The sequence below is a fragment of the Simochromis diagramma genome, unplaced genomic scaffold (genome assembly GCF_900408965.1).
Source record: "Simochromis diagramma unplaced genomic scaffold, fSimDia1.1 OVJJ01000343.1, whole genome shotgun sequence".
NCBI lineage: Eukaryota > Metazoa > Chordata > Actinopteri > Cichliformes > Cichlidae > Simochromis > Simochromis diagramma.
This window is the reverse complement of record NW_024386831.1, coordinates 7,388,394-7,413,611: the sequence shown is the minus strand read 5'-3', so window position 1 is coordinate 7,413,611 and position 25,218 is coordinate 7,388,394. Positions and strand designations below refer to the sequence as shown.

The following is a 25,218-nucleotide window of genomic DNA, read 5'->3' as shown; positions in this document are numbered from 1 at the left end:
TTGAATTGTTAAGTTGGATGAAGGGAGGGTTCAGCGTTGCAAGTACCTGCAGTAACGTAATTACTGTATGTCTCATTCTCATCGTTAACCCCGGCGATAACGTCCAACTCTAAATGTTTGCTTCAAATGCCCTTTAAAGTGGACAGCTGGCTCCGTCATCTGAACCGTTGCCACTTGCCAATCAGATATGCCAGTCATCTGCGCGTGCGTGTGTGTGTGTGTGTGTGTGCGTGCACCGTGGTAACCGGCCCACCGTCATGAATATTCATGTGCTGATAAAACACGATTGGTCACACAGTCAGATGGTTGTCATATAGTTGGCACATGGTTACTGTGAATCTTCCAGAGAGTGTGTGTGGATGCATTTGTTTTTCTGTAAAGTTGTGCGTCTTTTGTCTTTCTTGCTCAGACCTTTTAGCGTCGTGTTATGTGTACAGAAATATAGTGTGTACACGCAGCCATAACTCTGTGCTCTGCACATAATTTACACGGGTGGAGAGTACGGTTGTTGAGCTGGTCCGTCGTCTGCGTGTGTGCGACCGGCTGTGAAAGAGGAAGGGAGAGAGACAGTCTGTACAAATGAAAATATGGCGATCTATCAGGTGTGACTGGGAGAGGACGAGGTCCACCAGAACAAAATGTAAGCGGGCGCTGCTGCTGTCACTGCATCATATTCATGCGGTTATTGATGTGTGTGTGTGTGCACGCTGTTCATTTTCAAATTTAAACTATGTTTATTGGAATATCTGATATATAATGGGTCTGCCTATATGAAGCACCGTGTGTGTGTGTGCATGTGTGTGTTTGCTGACTATCATTTATAATTATTGAAAAGGTTTCACATGAATGGCACATGTACACTTAAAGAGCTTTGAGCCTTTAGCCCATTTTTTTACCTCTCACTGATACCAGTAATTAGACTTCCCCCATATTGTCCCATTTTTTCCTCGTGGCTCCTCTCCCGCTCTCTGCGCTCTTTCCAGCTGGTCATAATGCTGCATCTCTGTTAGACTTAAAGTGCTCCATCGCTGGGACTATTAGCCCATCTCAACGGTGGGGCCCATTAGGACTGACTAGCTCCATTGTGGGCTGTGTAATGGTTGAGCTTCATGCTAGGCCTATTAGCCCGAGTCTGTGCATACTGTATGCCTGTGTGCTTTTGAATGTGTGTGTGTGTGGTGCTTAGATGAAAAGGTTGATGGCAGAAAATGGACTTACTTTGATGCTGCAGTCCCCATCATTTGCTGGAGATTTTCTGATTGGTGGAGCTCTGCTGTGTTTGAATTAAGCTGCCTGTAAGAGTTGCTGCTGTACAGTTGCAGCACTTAAATAGGCTGTGAAGAAATGACATGTTGGCAGTTTGATGGAGGCCGTATTTCACTCCCGATCTTAGCACAAGTCCAGCAAATGTAATTTATAGATGTATATTCAGGTTGCTTGAGTCAGGCCAGCTTCTTTCTCAGTTAACCCTCAGCCATCTTCTACTTCTCTTCTTCTTGTCCTTAGCGGGCGACCAGCGGCGGTGGTCTGCCGCGCAACCAGTACGCTGCTGTAGGTGCCGCAGGTTCTCTTGCTTGACCAACGATTATCTTCCACGCTTTTCGATCTAAGGCGATGGTTCTTGCCTGCTCGAGGTCAAGTCGAAGGGCCTTCAAATCATCCTGGATTTGTTTCATCCATGTCTTCTTTGGTGCATTTCGATGCACCCTCCAATCGGTGGGGCGGGTCAACCAGAGTAGGCCATGGGGGTAGCGGCTCGGGTCCATTCGACAAATGTGGCCAAACCAACGGAGTCGGCGGCGCTGGATTAGGTTGCCGATCGTCAGTTGGCTGCCGCAGCTGGTGAGGATGGTGTCATTCGAATGACGGTCGCGAAGGGAAACGGCGAGAACGCATCTAAGGCAACGCATTTGGAAAACTTCGAGCTTGCTCAGGTCGTGTTTGAGCATTGTCCACGTCTCCGCACCGTAAAGTAGAATGGGCAGGATCAGGGTTCGGTAAAGGTTTGCAAATGGCTCCTAGAGGTTGCTGGCAGTTTCTGCAAAATCTGATGCCAAGTTCAATTCATGCAGACCTAAAAACCAGTCAGTAACCCCTGGTAACCAGTGGTTGTCAGGGAAAATTGCGTATTCCCCATCTTTTTAGTGACTGGTTGTCGGGGGTTACAGATGGTTGAAATTGAACCACCTCATGATTGCTTTGGTTGCTGCAGTTGTCCTTAGACTACTTTTCAATTCATTCAATTCCACATTTAGACTCAGTTGCAACTTTTATTTTGCATTAAACTCGAATGCATGCATCTTAGATTCTTGCATTTTGGCTTGCAGCTTGCACAGGGGCATTGACAACAGTCTTAGTGGCCGCAGGTTTTAATTTGCTTCCAACTGTACATGAAGATAGACGTGTGCAGTAGAAATGAGATTTCAAGGCACTCGAAAATTTTGTGCATGGAAGACGACTCCAAATTCCCCAAGCAGGGGAAAAAACAGGCTTCTGACCAGACGCTGAATTTCATTGTTTCATGATTAGAGAGCACATGCTTGAAGCAGGGGAAGGACTCTGCCAATCAAACGTCTTGACAGGAAGTCATTGGGGTGTCACTGACTGATGTCATGCCTGTCAGTCATCAGAGCGTGTATGTGTATGTGCGTGCGTGCTTGTTATTGTATCGCACTTGTCAATCACCCATTCCCTCGTGGATCTATTTTCCAATGATAGGAAAGGAAGGCGTGTCCTAGGAGTGGTAGAGGGAGGGAGGGAGAGAGAAAGGAAAGAATAGATGAAGTGAGAGTCACAGATGTTTGGCCTGATTTTTCTCGGTTGTCAGTGGGTTTATCGGGAAGCGCAGGTGTGTAACAGCCGCCTGAAGACTCGGCACTCCACATCTGTGTGCGTGTTAATGTGTGTGGATTGTACATTGTTACGAGTGTTTTTGCTGAATAACATCTGTCTGCTGGATGTAAAGTCAACATAACGGCTGGTACCGTTTGCTTCCTTCTACTGAAATCTGAATGTTGCAACAACCGAGTTCAATCATGAAAAAACAAATTAACCAAATTTTTTTGGAAAGCTGAGTTTAATTTCACTACCCACACCCCGATCAGTGAAGGAGACTAAAAGATCTCTAAAAGCAGCCGCAATCTAAAGAAACAGCTGTGACACAAAGTCACTGACATCTGTCGGTCTGAAAGGGTTGCAGAGACATTTCTAAGGCTTTGTGACTTCAATGAAACACTGTGAGAGCCGTTATCCACACGTGAAGGAAATCTGGAACCACGGTGAACCTTCTCAGCAGCAACCGGCCCACCAGAATGACTCTGAGAGCTCTTCAGCTACTCATCCAGGAGGTCACATGCCACCAACAACAACATCTAAAGAAGTGCAGGCCTCATTTGGCTCAGTTAAGGTCAGAGTTCATGATTCAACAATAAGAAAGTCCAAGAAGAGAACCACTGCTGAGAACCACATCTGCCAAAAAACATCTGGATGATTCCCAAGACTGAGGACATAAAGGCTGAACTTCGTGGAAGGTTTGAGTCCTGTTACGTATGGCGGAAAACTGACTGAACATCATAGCAATGGTCAAACATGGTGGTGGTGGCGCGATAGTCTGGGGCTAGCTTTGCTGTAACTGGTGTAACTGGTGTAACTGGTGTGGACTGTAACAGCAAGCTAAAAGTCTTCCACCTGCTATCTTTTCTCTCTCGGTGGTTCTGTGTTTACAGTCAGGAAGTCTTCACTGGTCGTTTCTGTTTAAGCAGAAAAATCAAACTAACACACCAGATTTGTGTGAAGAGCTCACACGGAGAAGCAGAAGTTGAAAATCCACGTCTAACATAAACACGCGTATCACTTATATAGAGTAACCACCACCTGTCTTCGACAAATTAAACTAAAAGTAAGACCGAAATGACACCGCAGTCAAGCGCGAACAGTCTTTCTCGCCATCTGCCGTGATGACATGTGCCGTAAAGTTTTTGAAACATCGACGGTGTTGCCACAGTGTTTTACTGTCTGTGTACTCTACCCACTGTGGGCGTCTCTCTTTTTTAATGAAGCTTGGGATTAAAGCGAGACGGGGCCGTTTACTGTAATAAGCAGACCGTAAGTACGCACATATTCCCAAAGATGCAGTTCCTGTCTTGGTCAGACTTTTAGGCTTTTCCCTACACAGACGGGAGCTTTAGGAAAACCGGCTGTAGAGCAAACTTTCTCACATGTAAATGAGGAGCCATACACTTTCCATACAGACTGAGGTGTTACTTCCTGAATATTCATGAGTTATCGTTCTGTTCCCACTAATGACACAACAAGAGGTGATTTATTCGTCCTAACTGGCTGTTAATCAGCTGCTAATCTTACTCTGACATTTCTTGTGAAACAATGTTTCTCAGGCGATATCATCAGAACTTGTACATTTTAAAATCTCATCAGGCTGTGTGTTTAGTTTAGTTTAAACTAAACTAAACTAAACTAGTTTAGTTTAGTTTAGTTTATTAGGACCCCCATTAGCTCATGCAGTATCAGTAGCTACTCTTCCTCGGGTCTGACGAACTTTTTATGAAAACAAAAAAAACTTTCATCCATGAAACGTGTACGACATGAAAGACAAAAAAAGGCTCATAAACAACAAAACAACACAATTAAAACCAACAGCTCGATTAATCATACATTAATTGTTACAAATAAACATCTATAGGATTCACAGCAGCTCATTTGCTTTTTAAATGATTAACTCCGTCCCAGGGACCGACGTGCTCGTCACATAAAACGTCCAAAACGTAACAAAAAATAACCAATTCTAGTTGTTGTGATAATTCCTGAGATCAAAAACGGTGGAAGTGAACTCCGTGCCACCGTCATTGCTTTGTACTGCATTGGATGAGTTGATGTCAATTCTAGAAAAATAACATTTTGCTATAAAGAATTTCTGCTGCTTTTGCTGCGATGATTTTTCTAATAAAGTTAATTAATCCTGCCTTTTACACTTAACACACTTTAGAACTGAACAACTGTGTGTGTGTGTGTGTGTGTGTGTCTGTTTGATTTTACATTTTAAATCCACTTTTACATGGTTTTAATTCATCAAATAGAAAAATGATCCAAATGTGTTTTTAAGTATCAAATAAATGAAGCGCATGAAGAAGAAAAACTGGAGAAGTGTAGTCTCACCTGTGAGACCTTTCTACGTCTGTGCACAGTGATTACATGCAGGCAGTGGTTTGTGATTTAACTGATTATCTTCGTTGGACAAAAGGCGTTTAACAAAGGAGAAGATGAAAGGAGAGACGTCGACGGGTTGTTGAACGAAAGATTGAAAGAAACAAAAATGAAACAAGTTTTATTTTTACCCATTGTTCAACAAAGCGGCGTTTAGAGGGACAAAATCAAAGCATGCCAGTTTGTCTCCAGTTTATTTATGTGTTAGTTAACTTTTCTTACCGTGTGTGCGCGTGCACGACGAATACACTCAGCAGGAGGGTTGATTCAGAAACCCTACGTGCTCAGGCGGAAGGTAGTGGCAGGAGATAGGACTTTACTGTGTTTTATTTTTGTTTCCTAAGAATGAATCTTTGTTCAACTGTGTGTTGCAGGATGGGAGAGTGGGCTTAATTAAGCTGTGTGTGTCCGTTTTCTTTGAATCTCTTTCTTCTTCTTCAGCTGTTCTTTCATTTTGCTGCAAAGCGTATGGAAATCGTCGATAACTGGATGTGGTTGCTTGTCTATTTCCAGTCAGAGAAGAAAAGCAAAAATGGGCAAATGAAGGATTGTTGTGTGTGGCGTCAAAACTACGCCTGCCAACAGAAGACCACATTAACATGATGCTGAGATATAAAAGAATCCATGGCATCCTGATTTCACACGGAAACGTGCATTTCAGATGCACATCTTCTTTTCTATATCATCAACACCTCCAAGAAGAAGATAATTTGTGGTCATAAAGACTTGCCCGTTGTCAGCTGCACCGCTGCGGAGTGATACTGCTGGGCCCAAAGCGTGCCAAGGAAGCACTCCATGCACCATTATGCCATGGTGTAGGGAACACCACCAGGATTCGTGGCGCTGTTGCCAATTTCTGACTGTACCATCTGTGTCCTTAAGCAGAAATTGATAATCCAACAGACCAGACAACATATTTCCAGTCTTCAGCGGTCCAATTTTTAGCTGTCCACTGTAGCCACACATTTGTGTTCTTGAGATTGGTTTTCCAAGTTTGTAAAGCCTTTCTGTCAGCTTCAACCAGTTTAGGGCATTCCCGTCTGACTTCCCCCATCACCAACACGTTTCTGCCTTCTGAACTCCGACCTTTTAGATGTTGGTTTATTCATTTTCCAGCAGCGTTCTGAGTAAACTTTGGAAATGGTTCTGGAGACAAATGAAAGCTGATCCATTCGATGTGACGAGGCTTGGACGAGGTTGTGAACGTGCCGTTTGGACCTGTGTAACCAGCGTTATTATAATGAGTTTCTATTAAAGTAGTCAAGTCAAGTCAAATGGCCAACCATGTGCAGCGGTACAGTACGCAGTGAAACGAGACATTCCTCCATGACCACGGTGCTACGTGTGACACAGGACAATCAACACAGGACTGCATAAAGTGCAAATGTGCAAAAACTGCAAAAAAAACAACGACCGTGTAACACCAGACGGTGCAGACACAACAGTGCAACAATGCAACAATGACAGTGGGTCGTGCAAAAGACTGAGCATTGTGCAGAAAGTAAGTGGGTATATGAAGGTGTGCATGTGTGCTTCAAATTAGCAAGACAAGGCGATAATCTTGGTGCTAAATGTGTGCTTTAATTTTCAGAGAAGGGTTCTGTTGTTAAAATATATGTTGTGTTCACTTTATCATCTATTCTTTCTGTTAGTATGAGAAGCCGACACTGGAGAGGACGCAGGGGTGAGGAGAAGCATAGAAGAGAGGAGACAGATTAGCTGAAGAGAGAAGTGCTTGATAGCAAAGGGAAGGAGCAAAACGTCAAAGGAGAGGCTGAGGTGACGGGGTGAAAGCAAGGTACGCTGCGGATGAAACGAAAGAGAAATAAGGTTAATGGGAGGAAAGCGTGCGCTGAGGAGACGGTCAGAAGGAGTGGACATAAAAGAGCTGTGAGGAAGGGTACGAGAAGGAGTTGAAGGAAAGGGTAAGCCTCTATAGGCAGCGGTAATTAGAGCAAGGCTCGTCCGCTGTGAGGCAAACGCACACACGTGCTGTTAATTCACACAGATGATTGGTGCCCTTCATTGCCCATCGCGTCCACCTCTGTGGGTGGTAAATAGGCTTTTCCCCAGTCTACATGAGGCACTTCAAAGAAACCTATTACCTCTGTGCTCACAATATACCTTCTTTTATTGCAGAAGCAGTGATATGCACGCGCTGAAACAACAAAACAGTCGCACTTTAGAGAAACTGTGACTGTTGTTTGAAATAAACCATAAGCAGGTATAGTGGCACGATCATATATCAATAACTTCACTTGATAAATTAAACATAAAGGCTGTTATAAGGTCATGGTTTGTGTGTTGGAGGTATTAAGTATTTAATACTGGTTTAATTCTCCATGTCCTCCCGACTGTACAGCAGCTGGTTGTAAAGTTTAATGAGCTACCTTCTCCTCCATCGAGCTGGGAGTACGGTAAACACCTCTAAATGGTTTAGTACGGAAACATCATACTTGGTTACGATTTTCAATGAATTTTATTTATACAGCATCAGTTTACACCAACATCTCCTCCAGGTGGTTTATCTTGTGAGGCACAATCAGATGATCTCTTTTGAGCAACAGCTTGACAACAGTGGGGAGGAAGTGCTCTCTTTTAACAGGAAGTGACCTCTGGCAGAACCAGGCTGAAGGAGGGGGAGCTTTAGGGTGAGGGGAATGAGAAGAGAGAAAAGGGGGAGTATAGAGATGTTTTGTTTCTAAACTAATGAAAATGTGCGCAGGTTTTGTAACGTAAATGTAACGCTGCAGTGCTAATGCTGCTAAACAGATTTGTACAGTACAAGTCTTCTTAATTACCCTAAAGATGGAGATGTTTGCAGAGATGCTAATTCTCTGTGGAATTTCAAACTGGATCATGGAAAAGAGAACATTTTGTTTGGTTGCTCTTTGAGGAAGTGTGTGCCTGGCTAATTACAGTGCACAGTTTCATTCTATACTCGTTATGTATTATTTTGATTTTCATTGTCCAACAATGACTTTTAAATCTTTTGTAAATCAGAGTTAAAATAAGCTTTCAGGGCATCGGTGAGCCAACAGGAGTCACTGTGAATGAGACCCAAAGTTTCTGTGTGGCAGCACTTCACCGCTCAAACCTTTGTGGTCGGCCCCCATTTTCCATAAGTCACATGACTGGCCGCCGTGGAGTTTGCCAAGAGGGCAAACTCTAACTGGAGGAAACCAGACACTGAGCAGCACCTCATTAATACCATCCCTACAGTCACACACAGTGGTGGCAGCATTGCTATGTTGGAAGCTCTTTCTGTAGCGCATAATAGCCTCGAGCCGTCTCCGGTGAAAACGTCTTCCAGTGTGCTGAGCAGAAGTTTACACGCTAACGGCACGACAAGCAGAAGTTCAAGAAGGAGAGATCACTTGGAAGAGCTGAATTTACTGAGATGGAGAAATTAAGAGTTTGGTGGTTAGACCAACACGGCAGAATCGAAGGACCAACCGAAGCCTAGATGATGGTGGTGAAGATGAAGACCGAGGCCTGGGTGGAGTGCAGATGGGTGGAGGTGGGTTGCATGAATGAGAGTCTGAAAGGGAGAGTAACAGAGAGCACAGATTTAAACTACGCAAAGTGGAGGCTGGTTGGCTCAAAGAAGGCAGGCAGGAAGATGATTGGACAAGAATACTGATGGCAGTGTTGAGATCGACAGCGAGGGAAGCAGTAGTGATGTAGACAACAGCAGCCCAACACCCAGGACAGCAGGCAGGTGACTGATTACATTATTGAACTTGTGCACAAACGTCATCGTGATGCCAGGAAAATACAGGAAGCGTTACTGGAAAGGAGCGAAAGGCCTGGAGTTTCCAGGTACTGTCTGGACTTGAACCTAACCTGAAAATAGCGGTGCACTATTGCTCCTCATCCAAGCGGGTGGAGATTGAACATCTGTGCCTGAAATGGGACAAAAACAGTTTTAATCTTCGGGCTCGTTCCAAAGAAGACACTGAGCTGCCATTGCTGTGGAAGGTGCTTTAACTAAAGGTCCTCTACAGGACCCAAAACTGGCTGTACTTTGTCACTGTGTGTAGATTTCTCAATGCACGCAGTGCTAATCTTATTAGGACGTTTAAAGCGAGGCCTGGTTTGTACTTTAGAAATAAATCTCACTTTACTTGTTTGCCTGTAATTGATTTTGGTGATTTGCTGTATATGCATGCTTCCTCTGCAGTCCTAAAGAGTCTTCATTCACTGACCACTTATATTTTCTATGGTCGTATATTTTACTTTGTAAAGCCGTTCTAGGTGGACTTTGCATCTACATCTGTACCCTTCTCTGTCCCAGGACTCATAGTTACCATCGAAACTTTAGATGGAGACGGAGGATGTTTCTTTTAAGAAACATGAAACCATTAAAGTTTTATGTGTATGTGCTGTGGATTTATACTTTATGTTGTATTTGTAGTCTCTCTTATGAGACAGATTGATCTCAGTGGGACTTCCTGGTAACATAAAGGTAATAATATTAACGATGACGATATTAAATGTTAATAAGAATGTTGAATCCATTTGAAGACGAGTTTGAAATGGAGCAAACAACCTGATTGGGTGAAAAAGCTGGAAACCATAACACAAACGGAGATCAGTGCCTGACAACAACAACTGCAAGTTAACTCAGATTTTAAGGTGTTTTTCACCTTTACAGACTTTTGATGAGCCTTAGAGCTCCGTCAATGCAAAAGCATGCAAATATTGACTCGGGTCATTTTTATCCAGCTCACAGCTGAAACACAAAATCACCCCAATGTCACCAAATCGGTGCAGTGACGTCTCAGTTCTTACATTTTCATTTCCCACTTTAGTTCACTTTTCATTTTCAGCAGTGGCGGCAAAGTCTGAAGATATAATGATGCTCATTATGACATCCAGTCTTGTGTGTCTGCCTGCATCTCCTCCAGGTAATGAATTGTCTGGTGTCCATTAGTGCTGAGTACGCTGTTGATGCTGACCACACAGAAGCAGTATTGACTGCTGTGGTTTGAGTATTGATATGTGGCCACTTAAAGCGGGTCTTTAGGTCTGTCGCGCGTATGCCGTCTTTTAATTTATGTTAGCTTGTATAGACTGCGTTCCTATTGAGCTTCGTGTGTATCCTTCCTCTGTCAAATCTGGATTAACTGCGTGCCTTTTACTCCGGCGTCCGTCGGCATCGAGTTAACCACCTGTGTGTCCAGTTTACTAACCCATCGTGGAAGCTGTTGTCGGTTCAGTTGACTTTTCTATGTGTGTTTATTTGTATGTGAGACGCGAGGGCTGTACCTGCCCTGTGATTCTTTTAAGAGTGGTGCTGATGCAGTGTTTGTCCTTTATCTACGTCCTCTGTATACCAGCTGTACTGTGTGCTGTCTCCGGCTTTCTTTCTGATCCACATGCTGTGTCAATGTTTGCTTCTGTCCAGATTTGGAAAGAAAAAAGAGGAGAAGAAGGAAGCGAAGGCCGCTCTGCAGCGACAAAAGTCAGACCTCCTGAGTGACCATGAGCTCGAGAGGATGAAAGAAGAGAGAGAGAGGTGGGGAGGTTTCTATCCATGAGATGATTAGGATGAAATAGCTGAAATACTGCATGCACTCAGAGGAGGTGTGTTAGTCTGTCTATGCAGAAGAACATGAATGCTCACTTTAACAGCTCTTTTAATTACCTTTATCAGTCTGTCTCCACCCCTCTGTATGCTCCACGCCTGTCATATCTGAGCTCTATGCTTTTGATTTTTTCTATGCTAGTCCACTAATCAAAATACATTCAATAGATGCAATAATTAGTCCTGCGTTTCCTTTCCAGAATCGAGGCATCGCATCCCGAGTTACAGGATCAGCGGCAGGGCGGCGGCGGCGGTTCGGCATATCCCGATTTTGAAGATGATGACGCAGATCCCAACTACGCCCGTATACAATCCTTCAGGGACCGAGATATGGGCTCGGTGCCACAGCCTCTGTCTCAGTCGCCTCCCTACAGAGCGTTTCAGCACGCTCGTACACCTTCCCCTCTCGGCCCATCCGGCTTTCAAGGGCACGGAAATCATACTAACGAGCCCGGAGTCATCCCCGATGATGACCCTCTGGATAGGCTCTACGCCAAAGTCAACAAATCAAGGGGAGCTGGAACTACGTCTCCTCCTGCTCCTCCTCAGGCTAATGACAGGTAAGGAGCTCCGACCTTGTTGGGATGTAATGATAAGACGAAAAGGATTTTGAGAGCACAATGGTCTTATTCATTAGTTATGTTCAGATTCTATACCTGGAACATGTGAAAGCTCAGAAAGGTGTGGATACACCAGAGTCCCACCAGGTGTGGCACATGGGAGGCTCCCAGTGGAGTTTGTGAAAAAGGTTCCCCATCAGTGGGTTACAGGGGCCATCACCCAGCTACAGCGTACTGTTACCTGTGTGTCAGAAAGGTGTCGTGTATACACAGACCATGACCAAAGCGTGCTGTCACTTTTAGTCCACCTCCTGTTCCTCGTCAGTGTTGCAGTACAGCAGCATCTTCATGTTTCCATTCTCTTTGCTTCTACTGAATCACATTCATCTGCCTGAGGCCAGTGTGTGTGTGTGTGTGTGTGTGTGTGTGTGTGTGTGTGTGTGTGTGTGTGTGTGTGTGTGTGTGTGCCAGTTTTAAAACAATACAGATAGAGACAGACAAAAAGAAAAGATTGACTTGTTTGTGCTTCAGTCTTCAGTATGAGTGGCTGTGTGCTGACGTACACATAACATCCGTGTGTGTGTGTGTGTGTGTGTGTGTGTGTGTGTGTGTCATAAGAAAGCAGGGCTCAGTGTTCCTCTCCGTTTCCCAATCCTGACTTCTTTCCTTTATGATGTCAGTCACAGCTCACTTACCTCTGAATATATCTGCCAGCGCAGATATTCTCCCACACACGTGTGCATCCACCTCATTTCTGTACCTGTCTCCTTGCAAAGGAGTAAAGCTGTTTGATGGACAGCTCCGAGCATCCCGGAGATGTTTTCTGACACTGCCTTTCCTGTATTCTTACCTTCGTGCCTAAGAGGGTTTTTCCTTTTTAAATGCAGAGTCAGGACTCTTTGACCTTGATTCACAGTGTCGAGTCCCTCAACATTATTAAAAGAAATCTAATTGTTAAGAGGATGGACAAAAAGAAAACTGTCTCACCAGCATGTAAGCTGGGCTCGGGAATCAGATAATACACCGAAAGACAATCATCTACAGTATCTCACAAAGCTGTTTTCCCCAACAGTCCACAAATTCCCCCCTCTCTGAGTTTTTCTTCTTCACTGGAAGCTGGTTAACTGCCATTTACTTTACTCTAATTAATTTGATAAGCGCCACCACAGAGAGCCACAGAGTAGCTATTCTGGTAAGTCTAATTGGCAGGGTGGGAAATCAGTTTAGAGTGCCTCCATGTTCGAAGGCAAAATATTGATATTTGCCAGTAGTGTATTGATAATGTATTACAAGAAGAAATTTCACAATATGTTGCTGTATATTAAGTCTCCCACTCATAAATCTCATCCTATGCAAAAATATAAAATGTTATATTTATATAACAAAATAATAAAAATGTTCTTTTTCAAATGGTTTGCCTCATATAATCTGTAAAACCAATAAAACCTCTGAATTTAGGCTTTAATACTTATTTTGTTAAATCCAATTTAACGTTTTCTCGTCTTTTTCCTTATTTAAAGCAGCATGGGTCTTAAAATGTTTTGATTTCTTTAGAGCTATATATCTATGGCCTCAGGTTTTGGCAGACAGTGCTGTTCATTTATCATCACTTCCTGAAACCTGATGATGCAGACAGAAGGAAGTGCAGGTATTGGCTGACAGTAATCGATGGTGCTAGAAAAAGAAGTTAGTGTGTCAGCGAGGTGTGTGTGTGTGTGTGTGTGTGTGTGTGTGTGTGTGTGTGTGTGTGTGTGCTGCTGTGCGTCAAGGGAGGTCTGAGCCACTGTATGCATATAGGAGATAAACAAAATCTCTAAGAACTCCATCAGCACGTCAGCAAAGCAGTGAAGAACACCTATTTCACACACATGCATGCAAACACACACACAGATCGACACAAAGACCAACACAGTGACGGAAACACCGTGCAGCTCACAGCTGAACCCAGCTACGTGTGCTCGTGGAGTTAGGTGTGTGTTAGGTACAGATTCGTGTGTGTTAGAAAGAAAGTTGATTGAAAATGGCTCTAAAAGCCAGATTACAAAGCAGGATCTGTAGTGTGCCAGCTGATATTGGATGGTGATGATAACTTAAGTGATAGATAACATCATACCTGAGACCAACACCAAAAAAGCCTAACAAATACAGACGCCTACATGTCTGTAGGTGTCTATGAAGTGTGCAAGAAAGACCACATCAGCAGTGAGCGGGTAGTCAATCGTTAGCTAGTGCTTGATCGTGCAGTAGATTGTGAGAGTTCTGGAAAACAGAGACAAGAGAAGAGCACACATTTTTCTGCAATAATCCCATCATTCTTTTATTATTTGAGTTTAAAGGTGTCCTAAATAATAAGTTATTTAATAGAAAAAAGGATATTGTAATCAAAAATATGCATAGAATAGTATGCAATAACATCTTCTAATGCATTCTCATAAACTTTGTCAAACAGGAAGGAAAGAGACGGCGTCACTAGCATCTTAATAAACTTCATCCTCACCTCGTACCTCATCTCCTGAACTGAAGTCTCTAACACATGGAAACGTGCATAAACATGTTCGTTGTTACTATCATTTATTAAAGCTAATAAATAATGTTTAATGTTGTTTAGCTAGCTCCTGTTGGACAGCTAACAAGAGCTAGCTAAACAACAACAGCTACTTATAAGATAATGTTACGCCAGTTAATTTTATACACTTTCCTTTGATAAACAGTCTGATTTCATTCACATATATTAGGAGAGTTTCTTCACTAAGTGTTCAACAGTTACACCCACTTCAAAGAATGTTTATTAATACTACTTAACAGCTGCTAACAACAGCTAACAGTGGCTAACAAGAGGTAACAGAGGCTAAGAGTAGCTAACAGCAGCGCTTACTGATAGCTCAGCATATCCTCAATGATTCACCTCAGTCTCTGGTCAGAAGTGAGCTTTTCTGATTTACTGACTCATGGCTCAGACACTGTCTGAGCCATAACTGCATCTTCCAGACTAAATAAAGGTGGACACTTCTCACCCAGCATTGACAGCTGAGGTAAACAGTGCACTCACAGCCTCCCACAGATAGGGATGCAGATAAGGTCCAAACAGTAGTAGAATCACACTGGCTGGCCACGGGCGTTACGACGGTACAGTAAAAACGTGATATTTTTGAGCTCTTGGCTGACTAAAACATGTTTGTCCTACAGCAGCCACCGTAGCTGGGATTCTACTTTTGTATTGGGAGGGTTAAAAAAACAGAAGTCATTTCAAATTTACATCTCGCACTGAAAACTTAAACCTTTAAACATCATATCAGTTTCAGGAAGCATTTACATCTACATTACTACATTTGTATGCAATATGTGGATTAATTAGAAAATGCAGGGGTCGGGAACCTTTCTGATGATGAGTGCCATCTACAATTTCCTCAGAAGTCAGTGTGCCATATGATTGCATTAGCAATAAATTTAATAACGCTCTATATCAACAGTTACACACTATATAGAACAACTTTATAGAATTATATTTGTTCGCAGATGTTGGCAGCTATCAGCGAATAGTCATCAGCTATTTTGAAACAAAAAAACATACACTTGTTATCCATAACAGCAAATGAACTGTACAACAGAAAATGCAAATGCTTTTTATGGTCTCCTCACAACAATGTTAAGAAAAGTAAACTGAGCCAATATGGCATGTTTGTTAATACACATGTTAATGTGATCTCTGGTCTCCGAGTGTCCAGCATTCAGAGGCTACCTGAGGACTCATGTGAGAGAAAATGTGCTCACACAGACATGTAGAGCCAAACACTGTCAATAAGGCCTCTGCAATGTGACAGTGATGTACTGTCTTGTTGGTATATGTATGATTTCCATACATTTTACGTCAGATAAAAACTTTGGTTGTAAGATTCAGATAATTATTTTTTAAAAGCGAGACATTTTAAATGAGAATAAGAAAGAAAAGTATTTCTTTGTGCCCCCCTCTCCCTGTTAATGCCCTACCTGGCCCCCTGGCAACACTTTGCTAGACCCACCCCTGCACAGTTACCAGCTGTCAGCTACTTAGAAAAGGATCCTGGTGTTATTTGTCTCTCAGAAACAGTTCATAACTTCAACTCATTCATGTCACCTAAAAGGTAAACCTGTTTCTCCATCACCTGTTCAGCTCTGATGATTCAGTAAGGACATCTCCTGGTTTCATCTTCATGTTTCCCTCTCACCACATAACCAAACCGACATCATGACCAGCAGCTTTACAGCTGTGGCTCCAGCAAACATCAGCTAACATCAGCAAACATCATAGAAAGAAATATTAAATAAATTCTAATAACAGCTGATCAAGCTTAAACGTGCTGCTGTTGTTTAGCGCGACATCCGCTGGTTTCCTCTTTCTGGCAAAGTGGGCGATAAATAAACAAGAGAGAAAAGACGATCAGCTGATCATTGATCAGTTTCATGATTGAAATGGCAACAGGAGAGGGAGGGTGAGAGAATGAGAGGAGAGGCAGCTGTGCAGCGTAAAGACAGAGTAACTCCAGCTTTGTGTCTTTTTCATCCTAGCTGAAGTCCGGGACAAACGGTTCCTTTTCAGCTCAACACGAAACGCGTGATATTTTCTCTGAATACGGGACGATTCTGCCTTTTTACAGGACTGTTGGAAACTCTACTAACTAACCTTATGAATAAAATAAAGTTCACTATCACTATACCTGACACATCAAAGCACCCACCCAGCTGTATAGAAACTCCGTCATGCTAGCTAGTAGCAGTACGAGTTATTGCAACTGACTGTAAAAAGTCAGCACAACGAAAATAAACTCCACCTAAACTTGGTTTATATCTGACCCAGATAGACTGCAGGTCATAACTTCTTACCTGAAGTTCAGTTCACCTGACACTCGGACTGGCGGCCGCCTCGGGTCTCTCCTCCTCTTGCCTCCTCTTTCCCTCATCCACCTGCTGGCCTCCACCACTTACCAATGTTACTGAATCTGTGGAAGCACCGCCATAGCCACCACCAAACAACTGAGTTATTTTTACACACCGACCAGCATCTGGCCAATCCACCACCTTCCATTGTTTATACCGTTACAAAGAAAAAAAATCATCGGCCCATAAAAACGAAAAATCACCATCGATGGTGGCCAGTCCAGCTGTGGTCGTGCCATCAGTTAACCCTTCGCGTGCCAGCTGTGGCACGCATGCCTGGGGTTGCCGACCCCTGCTCTAATGGATAGGAATTTGTTTCTCTTTGTATAGCTGGCTTCATGCGTGAACCTTACATTCTGAGATTATATTTAGTTATTTGGTTAGTCAGGGATTTGTGTTAAACAGTTCTATTATGGAAGGACAGTTATTTAACCACACAGCACAGCGATACATCACGCTGTCTGCTTCTCAAGTAGCCTACCACCTTTAATTCCAAAGGGCACTTCCAGCTTAATTCCATATGCATGGCAGAGTTTAGTGCAGACTCATTTAGTAAACTCATTGGACACACCAACACACACGCACACACACACTGAGGCATCCAGACACAACACATTTGGTAAAGATAATAAGCACTAGCATAAATGTGTTTTCGAATAAATGAGCCACATCCTCTCTTCACGTCTACGAACACAGCCTCAAATGTAATAATCCATGCGCCCGTATAATCTATTGTGACAGTTGCACACATTTTCAGAGGACTCTTTCCACCGAGGGAAGGATTTCTCACGTTGGCGTTTCTGCTGATTGACTGTCCTTCTAACAGGCCTCCCAGCATCATCTATCCAAACAGTGTAGTGCCACCCCTCAGTTTTTTTAATCAGCAGGTTATGATTGCTTTGGCAAAGATAAATAGAGTTTAATGAGAGTATCTTTGCTGCTGATCACACTCATGCAGGTGTTTCTGTCTCTGTGAGGAGACTTGGTGAAAATGCATTCACTGTGCCCTCCTTAGCCCTGACTTTAGAAACCACAGCCTACAGCTTAAGTGAAACCGACCTTTAAATTTACCTTAAAGCTAAGCGTCGATCCTCCAGCAGATGTTGGAAGTTGTGAGTCGGCACTCAGACTGTGATGGTTTCTGCACAAAAAGACTGTAGCACACCAACACCCAGTCCATTTTCTGAAGTGACTACCTAAGCCTCGGATAAGAGCTGCCCTCAGTTTTCTTGAGTGGGTGCCCCCTCCCCACCCTTACCCAGCCACCACCAGCACCAGGTCCAACCCTTCCAAGTACCCCTTGCAGGTTTCCATAACAACCATGACCCCTGGCACTACACCAATTAGAAAACAATCAGCCTTGAGAGACCAGAATGGAGTAAGCCTGAGAGAGAGGGAGGGAGGTATTGTAGCACTCGGCTGGAAGATAAGTAGAGAGCAATATCGACAAGAAGAGACATAAAGCAAAAAACGTCTAGAGTGCATTTGTTTCTGATTTCACAAAGAGAAAGCACAGTTCCTCCTGACTTAATAATAGAGCAGCACAGCATTACTTTTCATTAAGAAATAATACAGCCCCGTGTGGTGGTCTCGCTCGCTGCTTATAACGTTGCAGGTTCAGCGGCTGTGCAGGTGTTGGCAGTTTATTTCCTGCCCTGCAGTCTGAACCAAGCAGTCCATTAGGAAACTGAAACTAGATTTCAAACTAAAATAGTTTATTCAAATAAAAATAAAAACTTTGAACTGAATGATCTTTGAACTGAAATAAAATGCAGCTATAGAGGAAATCTACTTAGTATTAATATCTGTTTATCAGTTTATTTAAAAAAAAAAACAAATAAAACTTGCCTGTTGATGCTTTGATGGACGCGTTTACTGACTGAGATCACTGTTTTCAAACAGCTCTGGACTGATTTTCTTAGATTTTGCTTCTGGCAAATCTTCTCCATATGGAAAAGACTAAAACTAAGACTGAAAATAATAAAAACTAAACAGAAACAAGAAAATCTGCTCTGGAAACAAAACTGAATTAAAAACGAAAATCAAAGTAAAATAAAAACTGCTAAATTATACAGTAATATTACACTTTCTCAGAAGTTCTATTACTTGTAACATAATAGCCTGTTCAGTCCAATTCAGTTTTATTTATACAAATCACAACAACATTCAGCTGAAGGTGCTTTATATTGTAAGGTAGACTCTACAATAACACATACAGAGACAAACCCATCAATCATATGACCCCCTGTGAGCAAGCGCTTTGGTGACAGTGGGAAGGAAAAACTCCCTTTTAACAGGAAGAAACCTCCTCCACCAGGCTCAGGGAGGGGCGGGGCCATCTGCTGTGACCGGGTGGGGTGAGAGAAGGAAGACGGGGGTTGGTAGTTGTAGTTGTTGTAGTTTCTCACACATAATGCTGTTTGGAGGTCTGCTTTTATATGTTTACGCAGCTCATCACATACACTGACGCGCTGGTTGATACACACATCAGTGGAAACAATATACGCTCTCAGGACGTTCAGAGTTGCGTTGGTGAAACAGAAAAACAGACACAGCGGGCGCTCGTACAGGAAGAAGTTACGAGCTTTTAGCGTTGCTCGGCTGGTCACTGGAGAAGCTTTCTGTCCTCTGCGTTAATTAATCAGACGTTCTCTCAGCTCGTCGTGTCGCACACAGTCACACTCACAAGAATACATACTCACTGTCTTTAACCTGCACACCTTTTCCGCTCCCTCACTGTTTCTCTTACACACACACACACAGACACACACACACACACACACACACACACACACACACTGCAGGAAGTCGTCAGGAGTGCCAGGTTTGTCAGTATGAATGCTGTTTGCCACATAAATCTCTCCATGTAGGTAATTAGCATTTGGAGGGCTTTGTGAGCATGCGTGTCCGGGTGCTTTGTTGTGAGTTACATGATTTTAACTAAAAAACTGAATGAACAACTAAGACTCCATAAACCTGCGGGCCTGATTTTCTGCTCGTATTTATGCTGCACTGGAACTCTGGAGTGATGGAGCTGTTGGTCAGTATTTTTCTGCAACAGCTTTGGAGCCTCTTCACTTTCTCTCTGCATCGCTTTGCCACTTTGGTGGCTGCCTGCTAGCTGGCAGGGGAATTACTAACAAAAATATTTTATTTCAGTCAGACAATAAGAAATTGCATTTAATTCCACCTGCACATACAGCACCGTGCAAAAGTCTTGAGTTACTCCTAATCTCACTTTATTTTGCTTCCAAGGATCAAAACTTTCTGCTCATGTTTTAAATAATTAAATAATTAAATAAATAATATGTTTTTTGGGACACGGCTGCTTTTTCTCCTTGTAGCTGACCATTTTCACAGAAATGTTTGTTTGTTAAAGTACTTAACACTGACCTGTGAATTATTCAGAATATATAAGTCAATAACATAAGTATATAAGTATGCATAATAGACAATTTAGTAGTTTGATACTAATTTTGCACCAAACAAGCTGATTCTCAGAGATTTATTAGCTGAAAACTTGGTTTATCCAGGTAAAGTCCGCATCGCCTTAAAAATGTGAGGAAACTGGACAAATGTGGCAGTTCTAAAAAAGCTTTCTCCTGAGGCTGAGGATTATCTGACAGAGTCGTGTCTTTTCTGTCCATCTTATCAGAATTAATGGAATTAAGAAACCAGAAAAGCATCATCAGATTATGATCCACCGTGCAGCACCATCTGGAAAACATCTCGTTTAGTGTTCATGATGATAAAAACCCCAAACACACTGCGGGGCAGTAAAAGCATGCATAGATAGTGTTCCACTCTGTGTTTTTCTATCAGTCGTGGATCATCAGAGCCTGGTCTTCACCATTACCGGAGCAGTGTGGGATCATCCTACAGAGAACAGAACAAGAACAGCTTTGGATGTCCTTCAAGAAGCCTGGAGAAATATTCCTGAAGATACTCAGAGAAAGAATGCAGGTGGTCATTGTTTGGATATCTTAAAACAAATTACTGCAGCTTTCTCAGCAAAATATGAAGAAATGAGGGCAGGCTCAAGACTTTTGCACAGCATTGCAGGGTCTGTAAACTGTTCTTTCTTACCTTTTATGACTGTTGTCATGGATAGTTTACAGGGAAAGCTCATGTTTGACCAGTGTTTACACTGAGACTCCAGATACTCTGTAGGTAAAACATAGAAAACCGAATTTTACGACCAACAGTTACTGTGAAAATGATCGCGCATCATCATTTATAATCTTGCTTATAAACTGAAGCACACAGTTGGATCCAGGAACCAAGGATTGTTTTAGGATTGAAGGAAGTTCAATGAAAGGGGAAGTGGGTTTAAGGACAAAGAGGACGGGAAGAGTGAAGCACGTTAGAAAGAAGAAAGACTGGATTGGCTGCCTGTTGCTAAAGGAACAAGTTAGCAGAAAGAAAATGTAGGATTCAAATCTAAATATGGGCAAAGGCGAATGTGGAGTAAAGAAAAGGGTAGTGGGTGAATAATAATAAGAGAAGAAATAGAAGATGAGAGAATTCAAAACTAATAATTTAAATTAAAAGAGGAAAATTCCACACGAGAGAGCGAATATTGTAGGTGGTCCAAGTTTTCAGTCTGAGGGGCCGCAAATAAATGCAGGAATGAGAAAAGTGGATCAACTACTGTAGAGAAAAGGAGAAAAGAGGAGGCAGCGAGGGATTCAGAGGGGAAGAGAGGCTAAGTACATGTTTTGGGAAAATTCAACCAATGAGATGAGGGGAAGTCGGTGGACAAAGAGAGGAGAAGGTCAGTGAGTGTCCGAGGCTACAGGGGCGAATTAGACTGAGAAAAGTAGATGGGAACACAGAAAAAAGTAAAGGATAAGCTGGACTGAGATGCTTGGAGTAGAAAGTGGTGAATGTGAAGAGGACTAAAAGAGAGGAATGAGAAAAGGTTGTGGGGTGAGGGGTAGTAATGGGGAGCAGAAAAGAGCCCGAGTGTGTGTTTTCTGGACTCAAAGCGTGTGATTCAGCCTGGCTAATAAGGAAAAGCTCTCAAGAGGCACTCGTGTGCTCCATCCTTTCCTCCCCCTTGCTCTCTTTCCTTCAATAGACCCTTTCTAGGTCTCTCTTCCCCCTGTTGCACTCTCTTCCTCTCATTTAATGATTTCCGCCTCTCGTATTTGCACAAGTAGTTCTCAATGAAAAATAAATTCCATGCAAAGGACATCCGCCCGCGATAGAGCATGTGCGTGGTAAAAGGACACATGGGCACATGCACTCTTCCTCTTCAAAGGACGAGTGCACGCACGTTCACAGACTCGCTAAACGCTGCTATTGTTCATCTGTCATATTATTATTCATGCGTTGATGGTTTTCCCTGCTTTTCATCTGTCGTGTGTCTACAGATGCCTGTGTGCGCTCGGACTGTGTGTTACTGTGTAACAAGACACAATGTAAATACTGCATGTGCGTGTTTCTGTCATCATACACTCAGTGTGAGCTTCACTTTTATTTTCTAGCGCTGAATTTGGGCCCTTGATGGAGTAGTGTGCAGACTCACCCAAACCTACTGCAGAATTAATGCAAACATGGACAGGAAGCATTTAAACAACAACACATCTCTTTTCTTAATTTTTATTTTACATACCTGATTTAAATCCTTCCCATTTTCCAGTCTAGGATGTCAACTTTGCCACCTCTTCCATCGCCGCTGCCTTGCTTTTAGGATGAGGTCGTATGGACCAGATATTGAGAAGCATTTCAGTAAAGTGGCTTTGTGGTGGTTTACACATTCGCCTAAAAACCAAAGCATCCCCGGGAAGAGACACAAATCCCTGTGGGGTTACGTCAGGAAGAGCATCCGGGGTAAAAGTGTGCCAAATCAAACACGCGGAGCTTCCCGCTGAGCGTCGTGAATCAGAGAGCAGCCAAAAGCTGAAAGTGGCGCACGGTGTCAGAGTGTAGGTGGTTTGTGCCAGATGTTTTCCCTCAGAGACCGCGGTTCATTACAGTAGACCTCCATGTTGACAGTGTTACCCGGGGGATGAATTAACAGTGCAAATGCTTGTGGACAAGCTGCTGAGCTTTTGTGTCGCCTTCAGCCTCGGACTCTCACGCCGCCGTGGGCTTTTGGAGTCGTAATCAGAGGACGGTCTTCAGCATGAAAGTCAGATCACACCAAATGCGACGAGGTCGGTGATGAAGCGAGGAAATCACAGAATGCACAGGAACGTGGTGGGAGCAGGACTTGGCTGGGAAACAGCTGGAAGCAGTGCGGAGCTGCACGAGGAGATGTTTATTTATGGCTTCTAAGGCAGGAGTCTGAGAACTTTGTGATCACATTTATACAGATATTTGAGTCTGATCAGAGACGTTATAAGAGACAGACGTGGCCCCAACAATTCCTGACCTACACGTGATGATGCCACAGAGCAAAACTGGAGGTAGACGTTTAACTTCCTAAAATCTTATTTTGGCGTCTCGTAAGAAAACCCTTTAATCGGCTTTGTTTTAGATTTAAATGAAGAACGTGTAGATCAAGCTTCATAAGGACTCTTATAGGCCCGAAGGTCCACCTATGACACACACACACGTAGGCTTGTCTGGATAATGTTATGCCCGACAATATTGAATCTGTACAGTACTCACAGGCTCACTGATTGCCATGGCGATTGGAAGCCAGCTTCCTCTGCCGCTGTGAGCGCGTCTCTTGCACACGCAGGGATTTAGACAGCTAGTCTGATTGATGTCATGGCAGTCGATAGAGTGCTAATTACTCCTCGTGTGCAGACGGCGCCGTATAAGAAGCAGTGTCATATCCTGTCAGCTGCATTTCAAAAACACATGTCACTTCCTGTTAGGCTGTATGGAAAAAGAAAGAAAGCGAGTAGCCTGACAGCCCGTCTGTGTGCCCGCCCCACATACACAACAGCACCCTGTTCCTCGCTCTTTTCATTCACGCACACCCTCTCCCTCACTTCCTGCCCCTTCCTGTCTTTCTTTTCCCCCTCTGTTTCCCCTCTGACCCACCTGCCAGCGTTGGTGATCTTTTGTTGTCAAACTTCATTAGTGGAGATGTCAGCTAATTAGAGCGAAGCTTGGGAGATTAGGAGGAAGAAGATGAAGAGCGAGACGAGGGAGGGAAATGAAGGCAGGGCAGAGGAGATGGAGAGATTAGGATGGAGTGGGAGGGAAGGAGAGATGGATTGTATCAAGCTACAGATGGAAGTGACAGCAGAGATGATTACCTGCATAAACTGAGGAAGGTGAAACGGGGCAGGTGTGAGAAATAGATTGCTGTGGAGATTTACTGTAGGAAATTAGCCACGGCAACGAGAAATGCAAAGAGAAAATTGAATACATCACAAAATGTCAAGACGACAGAGCAGATCTATGTTGAAGTCTCATATCCGTGTGAACGAGATGATGGATAATAACTGACACTGATTAAGCTGTTTGGTGGCGTGCAGGTGAGACGGGAACAGCGGAGTGAAGCGAGCTAACGCATCGACCCGGATCCCTTGTTGTGGTCCGGTTGATCCTTGTAAGACACAGCTGATAACGATCCAGCGCTCTACAACTCGACACCGGGGAGAACACACAGGCGGCACACATGCGTCGAAAGAAAAAGTCTGCACCTCTATCTCGTCATCGTCAGTCAATAAAAAGCGATATTTTCTCTGTTGTGCTGCTTCGGTCTTATCGCCTGCAGTCTGTCAGGTCTTTGCTCAGAGATAATGCGGCTTATTTTTAGGCTGTTTGTTTGTGGGTGCGGGTATTTAAGATACAGAATAATTGCTGTGTAACAAGATGAATTTATCTCGTTTGGTGAAACTTTAGTGAGAAGCTTGTTTTCAGGGGTTTGAGCCTTATTGCTGCCTAACGCGGCTGAATGGGACGTCGATGATCATTTGGCCGTACGGTGAAAAGCACGAGGCGCTCATCTGTAACTGAGACACGTTTCTTTGTTTCTGCAGTGATCTGAAGCAGCAGAGGGATGCAAACTAAAAATAAGAGATTTTTACAAAGTTTGCACCGTGCCACGAGCTTCTGGATCAGCTGCAGTTTATGTCTTTAAGCTTTATTGATTTTTTTTCATGGCTTTGTGTTTGTGCTAATGAAAGAAAATGCAACAGAAAAAATCTTGGGGTCAGCAGATCTGTGGATGTTTATTTTCATCCTTTTTCATCCAAGAATGCAGCGCTGACAGAATCTGACACACACACACACACACACACACGTCGGGTATTCATATCTTGTGGGGACCTCTAATTCAGCGGTCCCCAACCCCCGGGCCTCGGACCGGTGCCGGTCTGTGAGTCGTTTGGTACCGGGCCGCGAGAGTTGAGGCTCAGGTGTGAAATGTATGATTTTCAGGGTTTTTATCGGTTTTCAACGTTATTTTGTTATCGTTTTTATCGTTAACTCGGTTTTCCTGGGTCTTTTCACGTGTGTTATGAATAAATCTTCTTTTTTTGGTACTATACTTGTGGTCCCCACAAGTATAGTAATTTCCAATTTTTGATCCCCACAAAGATATGAACACACTCAGACACACACTCAGACTTTTTTCGTGTCCTTGAGGCCTGGAGTTGCCCACCGCTGCTGTAAAGTATAGCGACATGCATTTTGAGCATTAAACATTCGATTATCTTTAGAGGATTTCAACTTATATCCACTGGATTTGTCCTGAGTGGACCACCTTACTGCCCCGGCTGCTGCGCTCAACCACTTTTGTGACTTTTACCTTGATTAATCGTGGCACAGATTCAGTAAGGTGCTGGAAACATTCCTCGCAGATCATCGTTGATGTTGACGTGATAGCATGACACAGTTTCTGCAGATTCGTGCACATCCATGATGCACATCTCCCGTCCAACCACATTCCAAAGGCAGCCTGTGCAGCTCATACAGGAAACAGGAGACCACACCCCTTGTGGTCATCTGAGGATGCAGCCCATCTCC

The 25,218-nt window shown here is 43.4% G+C and overlaps 1 protein-coding gene across 1 annotated transcript in view; it reads left to right on the top strand.

The window, feature by feature from the left end:
- The window catches only part of LOC120731028 (partitioning defective 3 homolog B-like), a 207,061-nt gene that overhangs the window by 124,565 nt on the left and 57,278 nt on the right, over positions 1–25,218 (top strand). Inside the window, 2 exon segments of the mRNA XM_040027756.1 lie at positions 10,631–10,741; positions 11,011–11,370. Of these exon segments, the coding sequence (XP_039883690.1) occupies positions 10,631–10,741; positions 11,011–11,370 (471 nt within the window).